The sequence below is a fragment of the Gopherus evgoodei genome, chromosome 9 (genome assembly GCF_007399415.2).
Source record: "Gopherus evgoodei ecotype Sinaloan lineage chromosome 9, rGopEvg1_v1.p, whole genome shotgun sequence".
NCBI classification, from domain to species: domain Eukaryota; kingdom Metazoa; phylum Chordata; order Testudines; family Testudinidae; genus Gopherus; species Gopherus evgoodei.
The window spans coordinates 11,532,870-11,557,461 of NC_044330.1; the positions used below are offsets into that span (position 1 = coordinate 11,532,870).

General features: G+C 42.7%; 1 protein-coding gene across 4 annotated transcripts in view; it reads left to right on the forward strand.

Moving 5' to 3' along the window:
- PEX5L (peroxisomal biogenesis factor 5 like) overlaps nucleotides 1–24,592 on the forward strand; it is a 160,318-nt gene that overhangs the window by 117,571 nt on the left and 18,155 nt on the right. For all 4 annotated transcript variants that reach the window (XM_030576283.1, XM_030576285.1, XM_030576284.1 and 1 more), the window contains 3 exons: nucleotides 3,282–3,408; nucleotides 6,135–6,231; nucleotides 16,291–16,386. In XM_030576283.1, coding sequence (XP_030432143.1) covers nucleotides 3,282–3,408; nucleotides 6,135–6,231; nucleotides 16,291–16,386 — 320 coding nt within the window. The remainder of the gene's footprint in view (nucleotides 1–3,281; nucleotides 3,409–6,134; nucleotides 6,232–16,290; nucleotides 16,387–24,592) is intronic.

The window sequence follows — 24,592 nt, forward strand, 5'->3', positions numbered from 1 at the left end:
TACACCACTGCACAGTGCATGTAAATTGTGATTTAGTAGCATTTTATACCCACTTTACTCTCAGTGTGCACTGGTGTAAATGACTACATGGGATGCAGGGCAATGGAGAAGCTGGCCCATACAATGGAATGTCTTGGTAAGAGGGTAAAGTGATTTTATAGTGGAGGGAAGCTGTTAAATGCAAATCAAACCAATCATTCTTTTTCCAAGGTGCCACTCAGGGTATGTCTACACTGCAGTTGGACACCCGCAGCTGACCCATGCCAGATAACTCAGGCTCGCAGGGCTCGGGATAAGGGGATGTTTAACTGAGGTATAGACATTCAAGCTAAGGCTACAGCCTCCCAATTCACAGGTCCTAGAGCCCAGTCCCCAGCCCAAGCCCAAATGTCTACACCACAATTAAACAGCCCCCAAGCCTGAGCCCCAGTCAGCTGGCACAAGCCAGACGCAGGTTTTTAAACTGCAGTTTAGATATACCCCCGGTGTCAACTGTGAGGTCACTTTTATGATCGGGACACTTATCTATTAGGAGCTGGGCTTGGGATAGCTCAGTGGTTTGAGCATTAGCCTGCTTAACCCAGGATTGTGAGTTCAATCTTTGAGGGGACCACTTAGGGATCTGGGGCAAAAATCTGTCTGGAGGTTGGACTAGATGACCTCCTGAGGTCCCTTCCAACCCTGATATTCTATGATTCATTTTGCAATGCTGATCAGATGGCATTAGGATAAAACATTTCCAAGCTGGGTTGGTTTGAAAGTAATTTATCATCTCTGGCACACTCTCTCTCACTAAACATTTCATATTAGCTTTTAATCAACAAGAGAGTAGCTGCCAGAGAGAGGCTTACAAATGCCAAAGTTTTAATTAAATATAAACCAATACCTTATAAATGGTGAGCAATGCTTGTTGTGAGGTAAGCTCTCAGAACTTAAATAAAATCACTGGGGGGCAACTTTCTCAAAACTCTTTCCAGATTGTCTCTGGGTGAGATCTTCAAAAGCACCTGAATGAGTTAGGTGCCTAACTCCTATTGATAGGTGCCTAGTTAACACTAACTCACTTAGATAGTTTTGAAAATCCCACCCTCTTGTTTTCTGGTAATGAATTGCCCTAGACTGAATACAGTATTCTAGGTGTTGTTTCCCAGGATTATATACAGTGAGACTAGTGTGTGCGGTGGAAAAGACGTTACACTGAAGAGGAAAGGGATCCAGGTGAAGGACTGGAGCTATACATGTTAAATACTGGTAAAGGATAGAAGAGGGCAGCGTCTTTAAAAATATCATCTTAAATACTTCAGTGCTGGGTAATGTAAGCCACTCCTAAGAATGGGTCAATGTATGTGCAAAAGAGTAACCATACATGTGCATCCTGGATCACTGAATTCTCTCGAAGAGGTTTTAGAAGTTAGAAAAAAAAATCCTCATTAAAAACAACCAGGTCATCACCTGGAGGTATTATTAGAAGTTAGAGTAAGAAACAGGTCTCAAACCAGCCAGGCCCATTTTAGACCTTCCTTTAAAATCAGCAGATATTACAAATGCCAACTGTACTTGTAACACACTGCTTTGCCTTAGGGTGACCAGATGTCCCGCTTTTATAGAGACACTCCAGATTTTGGGGTCTTTTTCTTATATAGGCCCCTATTACCCTCCACCCCCATCCAGATTTTTTGCATTTGCTGTCAGGTCACCCTACTTTGCCTAAACACATCAGTCCCAGAAAAGCTGCGGAAAATGAGAGTTCCATTCTTGGCCCAAGCACAGTATTCATAGATCAAAAAATCTCGTCACTGGATAACATTTGGCAGGATAATGATTTTTTTTTAAGTTAAATTCAGGTCATTTCCTTCCAAACTGTCCCAAACCTGAATCATTTCCAACCACAAGAGAAAAATTGACAAGGGGAATGTTCTCTGTCTGAAGATAACAGCGTTTCTTTCCATCAGGGCAGATCTTTAAAAGACCCTGATGTTCAAGAGGCTTTCAGCCTCCAATCTTACATTTTATTGTTTTTTTATTTGTACCCCTGTAATTTGTCTAGGTTAGTTCAAGTTGTTATCTGGATGTCTGAAGACCTTAATAAACTTGAGAATCAGTTCAGAAATGTGACTAAATGATTCAATTGCCTCCATAACCATTTGTACCCATAAATTGCAGGTGCTAAAAGGGAGGCTGGATTTTCAAAATCTGGCCCACAATTTGCAGGTTAAAAATAACCAAAACAACCAAGAAGCTGCCACAATCTCTGCAATGTATATAATTTACATTGAAATAACTAAGGCTAAGATTGAATCATGGGTATTTTTAGTAAAAGTCATGGACAGGTCTCAGACAAATAAAAATTCACCATCCGTGACCTGTCTGTGACTCTTACCAAAAATATCCATGACTAAATCTCTACTTCTGGGGCTCCACTGCTCTGGGGGGGGTCTGCTCAGTGCTGGGGGTTTACTGATCCCCAGCTGCTGCTCTCAGGGACCGCTCTATAGATGGCATCCAGCCGCCCCAGGACTACCGCTGCTTGGGAGGTCCCCAGGGCACCCCCAGAACCATTGCTTGGGCGCTCCCCGGAGTCAGCCATGCCAACCACTGTTCCTGCGGTCCCTGGAGCCAGCTGCCTGGGGCCACCTGAGCAGCAGCTGGTGCAGCTGGCCCCGGGGCAGCCCCTGGGACCACTGCTCAGACATTCCCCGGGGCTGCCCCCAAGACCGCTACTCGAGCGGTCCCCGGGACCAGCTGCTGCTTGCGCGGTCCCCAAAGTCAGCTGCCTAGGGTCTCCTGAGCAGCAGCAGGTGGGGCAGCTGGCCCTGGAGACTGCAAGAGCAGCTGGCCCTGAGTTACTCCAGCAGTAGTTGGTGCGGCTAGCTGAGGGCCACCCGAGTGGCTTGAGCGGCCCTAAACTCAGCCACACCAGCTGCTGCGGAAGTTGCCGAGGTCGTTGAAAGTCATGGAATCCACAACCTCCATGAAAGAATCGCAGCCTTAGAAATAATTCAGTTCACGCACAGTCCCACTTATTTCCTGAAGGATCTTAAAATGTTAGTGACTATGAAAATCAAGATTTAGGTGTTGCTGGTTCTCAAATATGTCAATTTTTCCCAGGAATTTCAACTGCCCTAAAGGGTTGGGCCCCATCTAAAACATATGCTTTCCAATCATCATAGAAACATAGGATTTTAGTGATTTAGAGGTGCAGTTTCCTCACCACCATTACTTGGAGCTGTAGACATAACGTTTTCTGAATTAAGTTCCCTAAAAGATTCATTTTTTTCCAGTAAATATTCAGACACAGCTCGAGAAATGGGATGAAGTGAAGTTTCATGGAGAGAGGAACTCCAAGGGTCATTCAGCTACAGAACGAAAATCTTCATCATCTAGAGCTCCATCAAAAGAGCTTTTATGGTAAATCATGCACCCACACCAATTTTAACCCACTGTATACATCATTGCCAACTTTGCTCAGAGATTTCCACTTGAGGTTCACTCACTCACACAAGGGCTGAATTTGGCCCAGTGTGTTTCATTTCTGCATTACCACTTGTAGAACTTAGAGAGGAAGGAAACTAGGCTACGGGGCAAGGGGAAAGAGGCATGGTCCGAGTAAGGGACTGGGACCCTGGTGCTCTGGAGTCCTGATCCTTACTCACACTTTGACTCCCTCAGTGGCTTTCTGTGCCTCTGGCCTGGTCTCCACTATGGGTTTAAACCGAATTTAGCAGCATTAAACTGATTTAACCCTGCACCCGTCCACACAACGAAGCTCTTTATATCAATATAAAGGGCTCTTTAAACCGATTTCTGTAATCCTCCCTGACGAGGGGAGTAGCACTGAAATCAGTATTGCCATGTCGGATTAGGGTTAGTGTGGCCACAAATCGATGGTATTGGCCTCTGGGCGCCACTTGCACCATTGTGACAGCTCTGGAAAGCAATCTGAACTCGGATGCACTGGCCAGATAGACAGGAAAAGCCCCGCAAACTTTTGAATTTCATTTCCTATTTGCCCAGCGTGGAGTTCTGCGCAAACACGGGTGGCGATGCAGTTCCAAATCCAAAAAGAGCTCCAGCATGGACCATATGGGAGATACTGGATCTGATCGCTGTATGGGGAGACAAATCTGTTCTATCAGAGCTCCGTTACAGAAGACAAAATGCCAAAGCATTCGAAAAATTCTCCAGGCTATGATACAGAGTCTGCAGCACAGTGCTGTGTGACAAGCGTAACGGAAAGCCAAAGAATCAAATGGACACTCATGAAGGGAGGGAGAGGGTACTGAAGACTCCAACTATCCCAGTCCCCGCAGTCTCTGAAAAGTATTTGCATTCTTGGCTGAGCTCCCAATGCCTGAAGGGTCAAAAACATTTTCCCTGGTGTTTCAGGATATATGTCATCAATTTACACCCTTCCCCCCCCCGAAAGAAAAGGGAAAAAACCCACTTCTCGCCTTTTTTCAGTGTCACCCTATGTCTACTGCATGCTGCTGGTAAATGGGGTGCTGCAGCGCTGAACACCAGCATCCCCTTCCCGGTGGCAGATGGTGCAATATGACTGATATCCGTTTTCATCATCAGCCTGTGAGTGCTCCTGGCTGGCCTCGGTGAGATTGGCCGGGGGCACCTGGGTAAAAATGGGCATGACTCCTGGTCATTCCTGGCAGATGGTACAAAACGGCTGGTAACCGTCCTCATCATAGCAACTGGAGGCTGAGCTCCATCAGCCCCACCCTTTCGTGTCTAAAGAAAAGATTCTGTACAGCCTGGACTATCACAGCAGCGGAAGGCTATGCTCCTCTCCACCGCGACCCTTTAATGTCCTGCCTGGACTATCATAGCAGCTGGAGGCTTTCTCCCCCTCATTTTATCTCACTAACAAGTCAGTGTTTATTTCTTCATTCTTTATTACTTCATCACACAATTGAGGGGACACTGCCACGATAGCCCAGGAGGGTTGGGGGAGGAGGGAAGCAATGAGTGGGGTTGTTGCAGGAGCTCTCCCTAGAATGGCATGCAGCTCATCATTTCTGTGGGATCTCTGGGGCTCTGACATGGAGCGGCTGTGCTCTCTGGTTCTCTAGTACACTTGCCCCATATTCTAGGCAGGACTAACTCTATTTTTAGACAAAACATAAAGAAGGGAATGACCCGGGGAGTCATTCCCATTTTTGTCCCTGCGCCCCCGGCCAACCTCAGTGAAGCCAGCCAGGAGCACCCATGACAGCAGCAGACGGTACAAAACGACTGATAACCGTCATCTCATCACCAATTTACAATGGCAGACGGTGCAATAGGGATGGTAACCGTCTCTGCTACCTTGCAAAGGCAAATGAATGCTGCTGTGTAGCATTGCAATACTGCATCTGTCAGCAGCATCCAGTACACATACTGTGACAGTGACAAGGCAAAAATGGGCTCCATGGTTGCCATGCTATTGCCTCTGCCAGGGCAATCCAGGAAAAGGGGCACGAAATGATTGTCTGCCATTGCTTTCATCGAGGAAGGATTGAGTGACGACATTTACCCAGAATCACCAGCGACACTGTTTTTGCATTGGGATCTCAACCCAGAATTCCAATGGGTGGGGGAGACTGCGGGAACTATGGGATAGCTATGGCATAGCTACCCACAGTGCAATGCTCCGGAAATCAATGCTAGCCTCACTACATGGATGCACACTGCTGAATTAATGTGCTTAGTGTGGCCGCGTGCACTTGACTTTATACAATCTGTTTTACAAAACCAGTTTTTGTAAAATCGGAATAATCCCATAGTGTAGACATACCCTCTGTTTACCTAGCTATAAAATAGAGAGAAGTGCTGTGGGCCTGATTCTCCACTTCATTATACTAGGTCCATGATAATGTAACTCCATTGGCTTAACCTGTATAATGGCAAATCAGACCCCAGATTTCTTTTATGAGTACAGGTTGTGTTGATTATTGTTTGCGTGGGGCTGAAATGTGTAACAGACAGAACCAAGAAGGAAGAAGAGTCAGTGCACTATCAGTATCCACCAGTTAAAAAACTATTCAGCTAACAGAATTAACCCAATTAGTCACAAGGTATTTATTAAACTGTCAAATATAGTTTCTTGGTTTACAATAATGAATATGTAAACACATTATTTATAGGTCTACAGAGAACAGGTTGCAGTCTGAGCTGACTAGTGTCAAAAGTGCCTTGGAGTCCAATTCAGCATCAGATTTAGAATTAGTACCTGCAACACAGGTAAGCAATTTTATTAGGTCCAGTTACACAAATAAGGCAAGCAGGTGTTGTTTCATTGTGTTACTCTTCACTAATGAGAGAACTATAAATGGGATGTTTTCAATGTCATCTGTTAACGAGAATTATGCAGCTAAATCTTCACATACTGCATTACATTACAAAAGCAGATTATATGTATTTGAAATACATTAGCATCTCAGTGTTCATTTCTTTAGTGAATGGGCATTGTAGCTTGGGGCTAATGCTTCTTAACTTATAAATCTCCTCAGAAGTATATTCCAGTAGAAGGGGAGTATTTATTCATGACTATCATCCAAGCTACGACTCTCACCTTCTGAATAATGATAATGGTGCTGATAAATAAAATAAGAAAAATAATTAGATAAACAATTATATTGAAACTCCAATAAAAATGCACCGTTCCCTATGGATTGGGGAATTTCATAGTTGCAAAATCATCATCATCATCATCATCTTATAACATTCTGTTCAGGAGCATCAAATAGAGTGCAATAATTAAAAGTGATTTGGGGAGAATCAACAGATTTCAAGAATCAATCATTTACGTTAAAAGCATAACACAAAATAAGTAACAAGTGTTGGGGTAGGTTTCTAACTTAACTTTTCCTGGTTTCTGATCATGCTCTTATGAAACATAGCATCAAATTTGGAGTTCTCTCTCTTTTGGATTGAAACAGCCCCAGTTTTTTGCTTTTAACTGTTGCAAAGGCCTATCTATCTGAACAGAGGACTTAGGGATGAACGTGTTTTTGGAAAGTTTTGGAGAAGGTATTTTGTTAGAGCTGCTTTTCAAAGAGTTGACTTTTTGTTCTTGTTCTGTGGGATCTTCTGCTGTTTCTATTTTTTTTCTTCTTTTTTTTAAACATTCATTGTACTTCAAGTAAGCTCCTTGAACATTATTAGGAAAATTGTTGGCATATCAAGAAAAGGGACCTTTGGAAAAACGCTAGTTATTTCAACATAGTGACTTTCCATTAATATTCCGCAAAAATCCAGACATTGCTGAGTATTTGTTGGCACGCTAAAAAAAAAAAAATCAATCGCATAGTAGAGTTATGTGTTACAAATCAAACCACATATTGCCAACACATTTCTTAAATTGTATGATTTTAGGTTCTTTTACTTAAATCATTTTTGTCGCGGATGATAGCCTGTGGATAAAATTCAGCCATTTTATCTTTTGTGAGCACTTTAAACCTCTCACACTTAATATAATCCAATAAGTGAATCATTTTTCCTTTACAAACATAAAAAATCAAAATAAAAGAATTACACTGGATTTGCTAACGTAGTGAGGAACATTCAGAATCAGCCATAAGCTCAAGAACACGAATAAGTGACAAAGGCCTATTTAAAAAACAAAACAAAACAATTTCCAACAAGGCCTCAAGTGAGAGAGAGAGAGGCAATTTTAGACATTAGGGTTAAACGTGAACACTGCATACAGCTGGGTACATCAACGGCTGGTGTAAATTGTCAGTTCAGTGGAAATCAGTGGAGCTGTGGCAATTTACACCAGCTGAGGATCTTCCCCCGCATTTCTATTCTGAAGGGTTATTATAACATGTTGCCTAATAAGGCCAATTACCACCTGGATCACTTTGGTTATATATTATGCCCTGTTCCCCTGTGCTTCATCTGGCTGTTTGCCTTTCATCTTGTAAGGTCTTTGGAGATGGACTGGGCCTTCTTCTGTGTTGCGTAGCATATTGTGGGTGCTAGTGAAAACAGACAATAACAATAATCACCAGTAATTCATATCATTCAGTTTGTGACCACCCATCCTCCAGGTAGGAAAGCTTAATCTGGATCTGCTCTGACTTTTCCAAAGAAGTGGGGAGCCGCACAAAGGGCCTAATGGCCCTGAGAATAAGACCGCAGGATTTGAAAAGTAAGTGACTGGAAGAGTAGTCAAAAAGCAGGATGAACGTGACTGGGAGAATGGGAAGAGACAGAATGAGGGAAACTCACTGACATGGGGGAAGAAAAGAATTGAGTCATACATAAAGAAGAAAGCTCCTGTCCTGTTCCACAGAACAAACGGATTTAAAATAACTAACATCATTCACAAGAGTCCATTTACCTCCTTCATGTGGCTGCCCCAAGAATCTCCTCCCCCAATGAATTGCTCAAAGACATCAGTGCAAATTATATTCTTTACATCCCCCGCTAAATTACTGCTAAAGAAACGCTAAATGTTGCTGTGCTGCAAGGATCCATTCATTTATATTGTACCTCTCTTACTGCTTATGGAGTTAATGAAATGGATCCTCATTTTAGGATCCTTATACTATCTTTGTTGTCAATCTGGGATCCTAGTATAGTATTTCCAGCCCCTTAAAGGCAGTACGCCCATTCCAGATGGAGCTGTTTTTTTAAAGCAGAAATGAATGTACAGAAGCAGGATGGAGAGAGATAATGAAAGCAAGGGAGAAGGGGGAAGAGCAAGATGGAAAATTCCAATGTGCAGAGAAATGATGTCAGAACACTTCAGACCTCTAGCCTAAATCATTCTTCTAAAAACAGTGCTGGGCGTCTCAAAAGTCATGCAGCTAAGCCATTTCCTAACCCAGCTAATGCCTAGCCCAGCAAACATGAAAAGGAGCCAAACTCAGATACTCCGTTCTGAGCTTTTCAGCATTCTGGAATCCTATACAGTTCACTCCGTACCTAATAATAATGAAAAAACAGTGAGAAATTTGTTGTCCGAGCAGGTGAACAGATTTTTTTACTTTAAAAATGAATTGGATGCTTAGAATCAAATTCTGTCCTCATATCCACCTACTCAATAGCTTGGAAAGCAACGGGGTTGCATGAGTATAGATGAGGGCAGAATTTGGGTAGCTGTAATCCCTTGATTTAAAGGAGATTGCGCTGTCGTGACACCTTGTAGTGCAGAGAGAGAGAGAGAGAGTCTGCTGCTGTACATTGTAGCTGTAGTGTCCCTTGCCCTAATTTCCTTTAGTCCCTGGTCCCTCTAAATCCCCTTCCCCTAATCCTATTAGCTTCCTATTATTATTGATAATGAGGAGGTGCTATGAGGATCCTAAAAAGCTTCCTTTTCCCAAACTCTCCTGCCAAACTGTCCATAGCTGAAGAACTTCTAAGGAATATGAGAGGGAGTCCGTACTTCAGTGCTTATTAACATATCCACAGATGTGTATAGCAGCCTGTCCAGTATAATAATAAATTGTACCGGAGAAAGAGCTCAGCAATGGTGGAATTAGTTCTAAGTTTAGGCTCTGCACCTCCTCTTCGGAGGACGACACGTTGTAAGATGTGTTGGACAGGGCTTTCTGGGAATGCTTAATTAAATGTTATATACTATAATGCATACATGCAACGGGACAGAGGAGAGGTTGAGCACACAACCTTCATTTGGCATCTGCTGTTTTTTGAGCTCTCAATTGCACTATTTCACTTTTCTGTCCAGGTCAGAGCATGGGTGGGGGTTCAAGGACACAGATTATACAGTTAATAGCAATAATTTCCCCTTATATAACATCTTCTATCCCAGGATCTCAAAATACTTTGCAACGCCCGTGTCAGGTGAGTATTAATATCTGCATTTCACAGATGAGGCATAGAGCCACTGAGTGACTTGTGCCAGGTCACACAAGACACATGTGGCAGAGCAGAAAATAGAACCATGTTCTCCTGTCACCCATTCTGTGCTTTACTCTTCAGATGAGCCTTCTTTTCCTTACCAATTTTCACCTAACTGCAAAATCTGAAACTATTCTCCTGTTTACCTTAGCACTAATTCTAATAGAATGACACCTTCCTCTTCTTTATATTTTATACACTAGATTGACACGTTAGTTATGGAGAAGACCTGCTAGGTTGTGTAGTTCATTTCCCTGCATAGTACCATATGTTGTCTCATGCTTTGGGCCAGTCTAGCTTTAAGTGCTTCCATGCCCTCTTTTAGGAGAATATTCTTCAATTTAGCAGGTTTCACTGGCAGGAAGCTTATGTGTACCCTGGGTGTCTATAAATCAAGCAGACAGTCACAGAATTTGTAATGTGTGGCATTCTGTAAGAACAGTTGCAAATTTAGTTTACCGACTCTGTAGTTTTGCATCTGTTTCCTATTAATCTTCAAGCAGAGTACCTGCAGAAGCAAAAAAATCTCCATTTTTTATGCTGCACATGTGTTCAATTAGACTAGTTTCCATAAAAGTAAAATGGCTGTAATATCAAAATAAGAAAAGGTTGAATTGACTTTGCCAAGTTAAAAGAGAGATAAAGCTAGAGTTGTTGACCCAATGCCCTGTGTTTATTATTCCCGATAAGTGGAAATTTTTTCATCTCAAGTCATATTCTAGTATGGTCAAAAAACATTACTGAACTGCTGGCCAGTGACAGCCATGGAACTTTGTTACAAAGCATGTTTCCATAAGTGTTGCAGAAAGCCTCATCATATTCACATGCGGAAAATTATCCCCAATAAAAGATGATATTGTGGAAAGGAATTTTAGCCCTTTCTGTGGCTGCTCTTTTTCTGAAACAATTACGAGCTCCAATACTTTATACTAGCACCAAAGTGACTGTGGAGGGACCACTCAGAGTAGTTTAATCTCCCTGGCCCATTCTGTTTCATGTCCCATGTGCTGGGTAATAACATGAAAGGACTCCGTGCTTGTAAAACTAGATTGGCTCTTTATTAAGAGAACTATTTATAATGCTGCAGCTGGAGGTAATAGTAAAGCCATATGCTCACAGACAGGGGTCCTGCTGCCTCCTCCAAATTTCCTTCCTGCAACCTGTGCTCATCTCTCCAAGCTCCATGCAGGACACTACACATTCAGTCCTGAGTTTCTCAGTTGACACTGACAAGAAGTGCACTGTGTCAGTTTCCGTGTGTGTGATGCAAACTGTGTTCCACAAAGAACTGGACTGAGTCCACCAAACATTAATTAGTTTCAGTCAATGCCAACAAGAGTCAGGTTGCCACCAGTAGGTGAAAAGTTCTCTACCTCCTTGCAAATCCCCTAACACAGGTCTGAATAACCTTGTGGTATAATAAACCTTATTGTGGCTTTTACTAGATGATACAGTTGCCAATCTTTATCCACCACAGATCTTGACCTTTGTATTAAAGGTCACCCCATGCATATGCAACATGATCCAGCCATGCACTGGAGGTTTTAACTTGTCAAATTTGCTACTGTTCACCATCTGCAACTCCTGAGAGAATCACCTTAGTGCACTTCACTGTCCATCTCTGACAGTTCCAGGCATGCTAGCTTCCGTCCCCAGTGTGGAGCAGGGGCTCTCTAAAAGAGCAGCTCGTGTTTTCTGTGCTTGAAGTTATTGTAGAGCTATTCCATTTTCTTTACAAACAGAAAGTTCTGCATATACCAGAATTTCAATTAACAGAACAATGTTAATGTTAGTTACAATGGCACCTTTTGGGAGGTTCATTGTTTTGTATTTTTACATGTAACTGAAGGTCAGAATACACAACAACATTGGGGCAGTCATGGTTTGTGGACTTCTTCCTTCTCAGTATTCTACTGTCATATGCTACCCAATTTTAGCTTTTGAAGCTCTGTAGCGCCAAGTTTTTTTTAGTACCAGCTACCTTAGCAGATTCCCACTTGTGAATTTATCTGCCTGGAAATGTTCTACAGAATTTGGTCTTTTGACAATTTAGTTTTCTCTTCAATGATGAGAATTGCAAACAGAATATTTTTAATATATTTAATTTCAAATGGTACATGGTCTGCTTATTCAATAACCCAATAAACTCAATTTTCAACCTTTGGCCTCTCCTGCCCTAAACATTGGCTAATAGAGCTCTCTGTGTGCTGATATACTCATCCAAAGACTGACTAGCAAAACCCTGACATAAGCAGGGCCAGCTCTGGGCACCAGCGAAGGAAGCAAGTACTTGGGGCAGCCAATGCCAAGGGGCAGCACTCTGTCCGGTATCGGTGCAGCACCCCATCCGCTATGGGGGCGGCACCTCCGGGTCTTCAGCGGTAATTCGGCGGCGGGTCCCTCAGTCCCTCCCTTCCTCTTTGAGCTGCTGCCAAAGTGCTGCCAAAGAGGAAGAGAGGGAGTGAAGGACCCACCGCCAAATTGCTGCAGAAGAATGAAGCAGCACGATTGAGCTGCCGACAAAGTGCTGCCGATCGGCTTTTTTTTTCTTTTTTTTGCTGCTTGGGGCGCCACCCACTCTTGGAAATTGGACCTGATTCTGACATCATAACTAGGATGACTGGACAGCAAATGTGAAAAATCAGGACAGGGGTCGGAGGGTAATAGAAGCCTACATAAGAAAAAGACTCAAAAATTGGGACCGTCCCTATAAAATCAGGACATCTGGTCACGCTAATCACACCACTTTTACTGTTGGAATTCTGTGGGCCTCATTGGAATTACTACTGATTTACACTGACATAAGGGAGATCAGAATTAAGCCTAAAACATTTTTAGCAGAGACTGCATAAGGTGGTCTGGTGTCTACCAGTAAGAAAAATGGAGCAAGTGGATCCATATTTAGTGTGCTAGTAACTCTAATGAGATCAAGAAAGTTGTAGCAGGAATGCAACAGGCCCATTACTTTGAAGAGAGACCACAAAACTGGTCTATTATTTATTCCTCTCACCAACAGCACATACCCCATGTAAACAGAGAGCAAGTGCAGATATATGTGCACAAAATGATTGGTATGGGGGAATAAAACGTTCTACCCTGAAGGCAGTAGATAGTGGGCAGCTATTGCACCTACCTCCCAACATAGAGTACTGACTTTATGGACCACATTGTGTGCAGACGCACTGGCCACTTCTCCAGTATGCCCATTCCCCTGTTAGAGAAAGCCAAAGCAGAACTCTACTTCTTGGTATGTCTGCCAGCTCTCCATTCCTGGTCCCTTTCCCCCTCATCATTAATGAAATGCAGATTTGGAAATTTCTGGAAAAAACAATAAGCTTTTCCAACTAGCTCAATGTGGGAGGTTGGTGCTAAAAGTGGAAGCAGAAGCCAGATGTCCTGGATCCTAATCCTTTGCCTTAATACTGCAGCAGCCATTGAGATCCCAGCCCAGCCATGAGTCACCATAGAGGATAATGGGGAGAGGACTACAACTCCCAGCAGGTATCTGGTCACTGACAGCTAAATCCTAAACTCAGTCCAGATGCCAAAGGCATTCAGCGCAGAGCATGAAACAGCAGTTAGGCAGAATCCCTACTGCCCACTTCTAACAGCAATAATGCCCATCTTGTTCTACACTACCAGCAGGTGTTGGTTCAATATTCAGTAGCCCAATACAGATTTTATTGCAGTAAATTAACCTCACTGGCACAAAGACATATGAAGAATATACACACAATTGGACCAGACTGGAATCTCAAATGCATGTCATGATTCCAGTTTTTTTTTTTAAATCATTCTGAACATGTAGTCGCAAGCACAGGAAAAGATGTAAGGGAGGTAAAGAAACATTCCACACATAAGATTAGAATCTGACCCTTTGTCAGTATCCTTCCCCAAAAAGAAAAAATATTTAGGTACTGAGACTGTGCATTAAGAATATGGCAAAGTGCTGCATCTCCTGGAGATTAATTCTGTAACTTTGCTTATAGGTATCCTTCTGATTAGATTGTTTCATCATAACAATGCCCATTACAGAACTTGCTAATACAACACATTTTGTCAGGTTCAAATCTGAATTTCAAAGGAGTGAAGTTACACCAGGGATGAATCTGGTTCATTGTAATTGAATATCACCAAATATAACCATCAGAAATATAATAATGTAAATTAATGCAGATGGGACCATGGGCAGACAAATAGCTAATGAGTTTTAACCTTAGACAAGTGGTGGAGTAAGGGGTTAGCGAAGTTAGAGAGCAATTTCTATTTGGCATGGCTAGAGGTCACCATGAGGTTTTCCTTGCAGTGACTTAACACAGTTCTTTACAAAAGCATAATTAGAGTTATTTTAATAAAAGAATAAGTGTAGAGGACATTACTGATGTGCTTCCAGTGGGATAGATTGGAGAGAAGCGTGTGCTAGGGATGTCAAAAAGAACAATCATCCCTTCATCTCAGTCTATGCAGTCAAGGTAACAATGGTAAACCAAGCTCTGGAATGTGCAAGTAGAGACAAAGAGGGAGATATGTTTTCTAATGTGTTGTTAAGACACACAAAGAATAATCTATTTAAAATTAGGGTGGCATATGCTGTAGGCAGGCTAGCGGAAAGGGTCTTTGGGAGAAGAACAATGAAGGGAGGAGGAGAATTAAAGTATGCAGGATGGTCAGGCAATAGAGATTGTACCTGTTGAATATAAAACATGGGACAGGATGATATTAAAGATACCCCAAACCTAATCCTACAATCCAAATTCTCCCCCCCCCCCACCCTCAACTTTGGGAAAGTTCACATCTGGATCCAAAAATCCATTCCCCATTGCAGTCCTCCAGTTTCACACATTATTGCCTCAGGTCCATTATCTGTAGAGCTGGAAGAACACCCCAGAGCTCATTCCCCAGCCTTTGGGAAAGCCTAGACCTGGATTTAGGTCTGGGCCCTGCATTTCAGAGTCACTTCTTATTATAACTGAAGTCTTCAAGGTACTCAAGGCTTAGAGAAAATCAATACAAAGGAGGTATTTGTACTAGTGATCCTAAGCCTCAGGACACAGCCTGACAGACAGATACAGCAAGTGCAGAGAAAACAGGTGCAACTTTCTTCTGCAAAGGATAGTGAATTAAATGCACCTCCATTGTGAAAGAACAATAGTAGAGGCAAAGAAAATAGAAGCCAAATACTCCTTCTGTAGCCTAACTTTCACACTTTTTCTCTTCAAGATGTCTCCCTGCTCTCTTTGCAGTCCCCACCCAAAATCCAGGAACTGTCTAAAAATCCTCTTTTGCCCATTCTGAATCACTTAGATAAGAGTGAGAAAACTGTGCCGATTGTGAGGTTTGTATATCTGTCCCATGCATTTCCTGTGTGCCAACCAATCCTACATCCTTTTATCATCATAAGGAAAGCCCTGTCCACATATATTTACAACTCAGACCTCTCAAGCACTGATTTTTCATTGTAAAAGACTTGCAGACAGAGGCAGGGGTGTATTTGTATTTTGTGTCTCAAAATACACCAAAAAAAGTATGCAGTGGTGTTGTGGCCATGTCGGTCCCAGGATATTAGAGAGACAAGATGGGCAGGTAATATTGTTTATTGGACCATATAAAAGATAATCAGCCACCTTGTCTCTTTTAAATTAATGTCTATTTGAAAAAAAATACAAATTCAGTTAAATGTCTCTTCAAGTAGATTGTAATTTACAGAAATGGCTATAGTGAGATTACATGATAATTTTAGGGAACACAGCAATCAAGAGGATTATCAGTGTAACTAACAGGCACCAGAGAATGTGACTTTGTTTTAGATAACAGGGAGTTTAAGGTGATAACACAAGGGGTTCAGGTAATAGAGGCTGAACTGTACGGGATCCAGTTCTCAAACATAAACTTTCAACTACTTAAACGAAGTATGCATCATGTTGAATACAGTCCATTCAAAAATGAAATAGTATGTGTGTGACAGCTCTTCTTATTAGGAATTCCAGCAGCTATATTTCTGTCTTGCAGAATGAAGCAAAATGAACGGGGGGTGCGGGGAGGGAGGGAGAAGGGAAGGGGAGGTGTGAAGACAGCTTATTCAAGGCATAAGATTTTAATGTGACAATCTTTTTAACCATTCTGAAGTTCATTTCCTCTGAAGCTTCAAGGGACTGTTCTGGATCTACTTTCACAGCCAAAGCTGGGATTGTTTATCATGTCTAAATCCTGAGTGAAAAGGAAACTCTAGGGAATGACAAGTTACTTTGCTCCACTGAAGCAGTTGACACTGCTAAAGCTGTGTCCAGCATTGGGTGGGGATTCACATAGGGAAACACAGCATTGCACCAGATGAAGGTCACTTTCAATACTAGTGAAGAAAGAAAAAGAAGGAACTTGAAAGTTTGTGACAAAGCATGTCATCCTTTCTTATTTATTCTTTATTTCTTTAAGGCACGATCAACCAAAGAGCAGCGTTGGGGAGGTTCATTCCTCTCCAGAAATCATTCCTTGGAGGAGGAATTTGAAAGAGCAAAGGCAGCTGTTGAGGTATCATTTTATTTTCTGCTGTGTCTTGGCATAAGGTTGACATTCACCTATGAAACAAACCTGTTCCTGTAATGGGCCAATGCATTCCAAATTCAATCCATAGCACAATTAAAGGAACACCTTAGAATTCGATTACGCAAGGCAGGGGAGACATACATTTCATGAAATTTAAAGTACCATTATCTGCCCTGGGAACATAAAAGCTTAGCGATACATGGAGATGGGCCGGAATCAAAACTCACAATCCAGATTGTTTCTCCCCATAATGGGCCAAGAAAAGCTCCCATGGATTTAAACACTTCTAAAACTTGTGAGTATGAAAATGAAATGCAAATTTTTCCCAGGGATCGGGTATTTGCAGCTTGCATGCATGTTCAGTCCATTATCGGCAGGTCTGTGCTATGAATTCACTTCCAAACCTAGACCAGATCCAGGATTAGAATCTGGTGGAGTTTGTTCAGAGCCATCTCTGTACAGAAGGATAACTTGCTGCTAGACACTGAATGGGTAATTATATGTACTTACAACAGTAACCCTGTACTGAAGCAAGTCAATAAAAATCAGTGATTGCACTTTAACATATAGAAGATTCTCTGTTTTCTCCAGGGTGGTCTTACTAATGGCTTCAGTCCAGAAAACTGCAGGCAAGTGATGTGCAAGTTTCCTCAATGCACCTCAGTCTTGTCCTGTAACATCTTTGCCTTTCCAGTGCTGACCAGGAACACTTGACTAATGCAGTCCTGAGCCTTGTTGGACAAAGACAGCTCTTTACCAAATGACTTGTGTTTTGTAATATGAACCAAAAAGGATTTGGATGGCATCATTGATTCCTAAGCTTTAAACCTCTCAACAGGGTCCCTCAACAGCCTTTCAAACCCCTACAGCCATGATCCATCATTCCTCTGGAACAAAGCCCAGGATGAAATGTGTGAGAGCCACAGATAAAGTGATCTTGGTTGAGGAAGTTTGGCTGTGAAACAAGCTTCCAGAGACTGAAATCACCTCTGCCAACACAGCTGAATTTTGGGGATGTTTGGATCCAGATCTAAGTGTTACCATATAGGTCCCAATTCTGCTCTCACACCTGTCTTATGCCTGTGTAATTCCAGTGACTTCAGTGGAGTTAATCTGGGTTTACATGAGAACAGAATTAGGCCTTATGGCTGAGCCTGGTCTCTAACTAGAAATGGAGTTCCTTATACACAGATACATTTCATTGGTGCTGTTCATTGTTTATAAAAGGATATGGCAATTTGTTTCACAGTGTTTTAATGCATATAGGAAAAATTCTTGCCTCAGCTTACAAGACTAGATAAACAGAAAGAATTAACTAGAGTTCAGTTCTACAAACCATCCGCTGAATGCATTTCTCCTTTACCCCCTAAAACCATTGATTCTTTATTCCTGATCAAAGATTGTTTATCAAGAACTGTTGGTCATGCATGAAAGTTTCCGTGCATTCCACATCATGCGAGAGGTGCTTTCAAACCTCACCTGCTCAAAATCCTCTCTATATTTTCAGTCACTTCATGAGCACAAGGTGGGACACTTATGCTATAGTCGGTGAGTCAGCAGCATGGAATCAGATGATAGAGTTCCCAGTGATGCCATCAGTGTTAAAGTCAAAGTCAGTGTTCTGGCTAACAGTGGCACTGCTCTTGCAACTGGTAGAAGCTAAGCATGGTGACATTCAGCATAAAGACCAAGAGCAATGGGCTGAGGCAAATAAATTGCAAGACACTCCTTGCAACACTACTGAAATAGGTTACAAGATATGGAGAGGAATATATTGTAAAATGCGCCTGCATATTAACAAGGTCATTCTGTGGCAACAAGGACAGATTATTAAAATGCCTTAATGTATTCTGGAAAACAGGTATTAAAAGGGAATCGAATTAAAAGACTAACTGTGTAACTGGCAAAGTATTTTTCTGTTTAATATACCAAGTTGGACCTGGTGTTTAAAATGTAAAGAAAAATATGCTTCAGGACCTTACAAGGCACATCTTCATCTGAAGAATTTTTTTAAAAGATTGAATTGCCATTCTGGCCAGAACAAAGCAATAAGGAAGCTAGAGTGGTTGAGAATCATTTTCCAGCCCAGCTCAGAAAGATTAGCACATTTAGAGAGTGAAGTTAGACACTGTCCAGAAATTCATTTTTTATGCTCTTGGTGTTTCTATAATACTTTTCAAGTGAGCAAGAGACAGCTTGAAATGGTGAGATTAGTTACAGAACTGATCATGGAGGGAAAGCAAATTTCAGGATCTTTGTTACCTTTGTGAAAGGGATTTAATTAATAATCCAGAGAGTGAAGTTGCCAAACCATCTCCTACCCAAGGTTCACCTTGGGAATCATCTCAGGTTGTCCAACCTTGCGATTAAATTAGGTCTGTGAGGTAATTTCTTCTTAAAGAGGCTTAAAGAGAATCATATGGAGTGAATTATCTTTATAGAGATGTTAGGGATACTCTTGCAGTAACTTGGGTGCTTGCAGGCTTGGCTACTTTTCCTGTCTCTTTGGAAATTAGTTTTGAATCTAATCTGAAACTGAAGCCTTCCATTAAGGTAACCAGGTATCCTGTTTTCGACCAGAACACCTGGTTGAAAAGGGACCCTGGCACTTCCGGTCAACACTGCTGACCAGGCCATTAAAAGTTCAGTCAGTGGTACTCCAGCAGTAAGGTAGGCTAGTCCCTACCTGTCCTGGTTGGCACCACGCTGTGCCCTGGAAGTGGCCAGGTGGTCTAGCTTCTAGGCAGGGGGTCCCCCTGCGCTTCTCCCGCCCAGAGCATTGGCTCTGCACTTCCGGCCAATGGAGCAGCACCTGTGGGCAACAGTGGCGTGTGGAGCCTCCTAGCCCCCCTGCCTAGTACCTGGACCTGTTGGCTGCTTCTAAGGCATGTGCAGTGCGGTGCCAGGACAGGCAGACAGCCTGCCTTAGCCCCCGTGCTGCGCCACTGACCAGGAACCACTTGAGGTAAGCCCACACCCCAAGCTCCTGCCCCGTTTCTGAGTCCCACCCCAGCCCCACCCCAGAGCCTGCACCCCCCGGCTCAGAGCCCTCCCCCCCTGCACCCCAACCTCCTGCCCCAGCCCAGAGCTCCATCGCACACCCTGAACCCCTCATCCCCGGCCCCATCCCAGAGCCCTCACCCTCTCCTGCACCCCAACCCCCTGCTTCAACCTGCAGCCCCCTCCTGCACTCCACATCCCTTGACTCCACCCCCCAGCCTGGAGCCCTATCCTGCACCCCAAACCTCTCATCCCTGGTGCCACCCCAGAGCCAGCAACCCCAACCCAGAGCCTCACCACTTCCCACACCTCAACTCCCTGCCTCAGACCAGGGCCCTCTCCCGCACCCTGAACCCCTCATTTCTGGCCTCACTCTGGAGCCCACACCCCCAGGTAGAGCCCTCCCACACCCCACCTGCCTGCCCAAGCCCAGTGCAAGTGAGTGAGGGTGGGGGAGAGTGAGCCATTCAGGAAGGGGGAATGTAGTGAGCGGGGGCAGGGCCTCGGGGAAGGGGCAGGGCTAGGGTGTTCATTTTTGTGCGACTAGAAAGTTGGCAACCCTACTTTCCATCCTTCCAAAAAAATTACCATCAGATTAAAGAGTTTAAGAAGGGGGTGGGGAGGTTAGAGAGGGCCGAGGTCTGTGGGGTTGCTGTCCTCTCTGAAGGAATGGGGACCAGGGAAGAGATGGGGGTTAGAGAGGGCCCAGGTCTGTGGGATCTCTGGCCTCCGTTTTGCGGAGGCTTTGCCCCTTGTGCAGCCAGGGGGCTGCTCCTATTCCTGCCTCTCCCAGAGCTCGGACCACGCTACTACACATACAGGTTCTCAGCCTGGTAGGTCACTTCAGGCCCAGCGCAATGATGTCAGTGGGGGCAATGGTGGGATCTGGGTCAGGCAAGTTGCTTCTCACACTGTTGTTGGCAATTTCCAAATCTGAGTGGCATTGCAACTCCACAGCCAGGTTGCAACACCACTCACTCAAATTTGGCCTGGCCACCCCTCTATCATTTTGGGGGCCCTCTCAAAACAGTGGGCCTGAGGCAAATTCCCACCATCAGGCGGCTTTATGCAATTTGTTACAATCGCAGTTTTATTGTCCAGTATGATTTATCCCAACTGGCTAACAAAGTGAATCCAGGAAAGTGCAAACATTTACAGCTTGTGAGAAACTTCTCAGAACTGAAAAGCAACACTATGAAGCTATGGCATAGCATATTCACTAGTTTACACTAGGGTAGACATTAGGTCACTTGTCATATTGCTTCACAAGCTTAAAGCACCTTGGTATCATTCTGTTTGCATCAGTGTTATGTTAACATATTCCAGTGCAACATGGTAGTGATGAGGCATCAAAAATTAGTAAGTAGTAGCAAAACAATATGACAGTGGAATACCACTATGACATCATAACATGTGATACTCACAAGATGTGGGATCACTGAGAAAATAAGGCTGAGTCTGGAAATATTAAGTCAAGTGGTAACTTTATGCCCTATCCCACAATTCATAGCCACAAAGGGACTATAATAAAGATTGATGAGAACAACAGAACTGGCAGCTCTAGATCATTTCCATAAACTTTAATTCCTTGGTCCCTCCTTTCCCATACTTCACACTATGGATTCCCAGTTGAAAATGAGTGGGGTATCCTTGGGGGAAATACCCTCATTTAAACAGAATGGGTACAATTTTCAAAGGCATCTAACTAACTCAGGCTCCTAAGTCCAATTTTCAAAAGTTACTTTGGCACTTAGGAACCTAACAGCTTGTCTACACTTAAAATGCTACAGCAGTGCAGCTGCAACACTGCTGTAATGCTTTAGTGTAGCCTATTTGCAATGGTGGGAGGGGTTCTCACATCAGCATAGATAATCCACCTCCCTGAGAGGCAATACATAGATTGGCAGAACAATTCCTCCGTTGACTTAGCGCTGTCTACATGGGGACTTAGATTGCCTTAACTATGTTGTTCAGGGATAGGGAGGCAGATTTTTCATGTCTGAGCAATGTATCTGGGTTGATGTTATTTTCTAGGTTAGATCAGTTCTAAGTCTCAGTGAAAGATAACAGGACTTAGGCTCCTAAGGGCCAGTTTTCAAAGATATTTAGTCACCTAAAGCTGCAGACAGGTACCTACTGGGATTTTCAAAAGCACCTGAACAGGTTAGACACCTAACTGCAATTGATTTCAATAGCACTTAGGCACCTCACCTGCTTAGGCACTTTTGAAAATCCCATTAGATGCCTATTTATAGCTATAGGTGCCTAAACAACTTTTGTAAATCTGGCCTTATGTGCCTAAATCACTTTTGAAATTGAGATTTAAGAGCCTAAAATACTTAGGAACTTTTGAAATTTTTACCTAATATTCCCTGTAAATGTCTGGTGGGAATCCTATATTTGCCTTTATCTAAATTAATTGCTGTAGGTTTTACTGAAAAGACAGACACCTCCCTTTTTCTTTCAGCAAACTATCACGCTAAGATTACCTTGTGATAGTTATTTTTGTGCCTTTAAAGAAAAAAATCTCATAGTATTTTGAAGCAGTAATTTTGACAAAAAGAGTAAACCCACTTCATTTTTTTTAAGCCGAGGTCAAGAAGAATCTTCACAAATCGATTTCATTCTGATTAGCTATTTCTTCAGGCAGAGCAGTACAGTCAAAATTCTTATCTCAGAAAGCATGAAAGGTTAACAGAGGCAAGTTTAGACATCTATCAATAAGCAGGCTGCTTTCAGGGTTTGGGGTGGGTTTTTTTTTGGTAATTATACATCAGGAAATAGAGAACCTGAGGAATATTTTTGCTGTCAGTTAATTTAACTGTATCAGTGTTTGTGCAGTAATTTTTTTAGAATTAACAGCAATAATAATAGCCTCTTAGATAGAATACCATGTACATGTAAAGAGCCCAGTGATAAAATACACACTTCATGATTTTTTGTAACTCCACATAAATTCTCCAAATGGTTTGAGAATGTTAATGTAGTAACACATCACCCATGATATTACTATGAAAGCTTCTGTTCACCTTTCATACAAAGATCTTCCCCAGCATTAACTAACTCTGGCAATGCCCCTGTGAGATAAGTGTTGTTTCCTCCATTTCATAAGGTAACAGACAGAAAGGTTAAGTGATGTGCATGAGATCACACAGCAAGTCAGTAGCAGGAAGTGGAACTAAGCCCAGGAGCCCTGATGTTAGGGGTGAGATTTGCAAAAGCAGTTAGCATTAGCCTTGCGGTATGTCTACACTGCAAAAAGCTAGTGCGTTCTTAGTTCAAGTTAGCTACCCCCCATTAGCAAACTTGGGATAAAATATCAGTGAAGATGTGGCAACTCAGCTTGAGTTCAACTCCATGCTTGAACTGCAGCTGCTAATCCAGGTTAAAAGCCAAGTTAGCATGTCTTCACTGCAATTTGAATGTGAGTTAGCCAACCTGAATTAAGAACACAATTATTTTGGCAGTGTAGACATACCCTAACTGTGCTCCCGTTGACATCAATAGGAGCAGAGTTAATTCAATGCTGAGTGCTTTTGAAACCGCTATCCCTAGAACACCTATTAAATATTGATCCACATCATTAGAGTCAAGTCACTGCCAGTGAACGGTGTTTCTCAGGGTTCAGCATGTCACCCAGCAGTGCCCTAAACAGTAATGCGTGGCATAACAACAGTGTGTTGGCTATGTAGCTGTAAACTGGCTAGGGCGCTTTTAGTATATAACAGAGACTGTTTAAAACAATACATTTAAGTAGATTAGAGTGGTTTTGAACAGCTATAGCTAAGAAAAAAATCTACATTTAGAAAGTATCCACACTATTTGATTCCTGTTAAGCAGCAGATCTTTACATGTCCTCAGCAATGAGTGATTTTGCAACATGGTGTGATTAGGAGCACGGATTTAACATTTCCAGAATGCTGCAGAACTGTTCCAAATACAATTTTCCTCTTCAGAATTAATACAATGCCAGTGGACCTCTCTCATGCTGTAGATCAGTAGTTCTCAGCCAGGGATACGCAAACCTGTGTGGGTATACAGAGGTCTTCCAGGGGGTACATCAACTCATCTAGATATTTATCTAGTTTTACAACAGGCTACATAGAAAAGCACTAGGACAGTCAGTACAAACTAAAATTTCATACTGACAAAGACTTGTTTATACTGCTCTATATACTATACACTGAAATGGAAGTATTTTATTTATATTCCAATTTATTTTATAATTGTAATGGTAAAAATGAGTACATCAGCAATTTTTCAGTACTACTTTGCTGTAACACTTTTGTAGTTTTAGATCCAATTTTAAAGGAAGTAGTTTTTAAGTGAGGTTGGTACACAAGACAAATCAGACTCCTGAAAGGGGTACAGTAGTCTGGAAAGGTTGAGAGCCACTGCTGTAGATATCCAAAGGAGTGCAAGCATCTTTATGTAATCCCCTTGACATTTTAATGACTTCAGGCAAGCACCTGTGATGTCATTGTAATGCAGATGAAAGAGTGCATGGTACATTTCTTCACCATCATTTCTTCCTGTTGATATTATTAACAGTTAGATCTATTGCAGTGTCATGGACAGCTTCCCATGTACGCAGTACCTGATAAAATGAGCCTGGGCCATATATTTGGTATTGCCATGCCCCGCTTGCCCTGAAACATTGTGTCTTTGTAAAGGATCAAGCAAGGGGAAGCCAAAACAAAATATGTCTCCTTTAAGAAGGTCTCTGGGAAAGAATAGTCTTCAAGTTCCTAAGGGCCTTAGTTCAGGGCGCCAGTTCAGAGCTCCCAGAATTTAGGGTTAGCAAATAAAGTCTCTGGATCCAATCAGGCTAATCCCCTGGAGCCTGAGAGAGACCACAGTTTGCCTGGCTTCTGGGGCCCTCTGTCTGGCACAGCTCCTTCTTCCTGTTGAAACAGCCCCACCCCAGGGCAGGCTGGAGGATCCTTGAATACACAGTAGCTTACTTCATCTGCCAACTGTAGACTGCTCCTTTAAGGGGTAGTATACCCCGCCACACACTTCTTCTCATGCACTCATTTACTGGCACCATTGCAGGCCTGGGGACTTATTTGTCTAGTAATTTTCACCATAGAACCCTCCACACACTGGGACACCCATTCCCCTTAACATCAGCAGAGATCCCAAAGTTCTCTCACAGGCAAGAGTGGATTCTGTGCGAGTCACAGTGCTA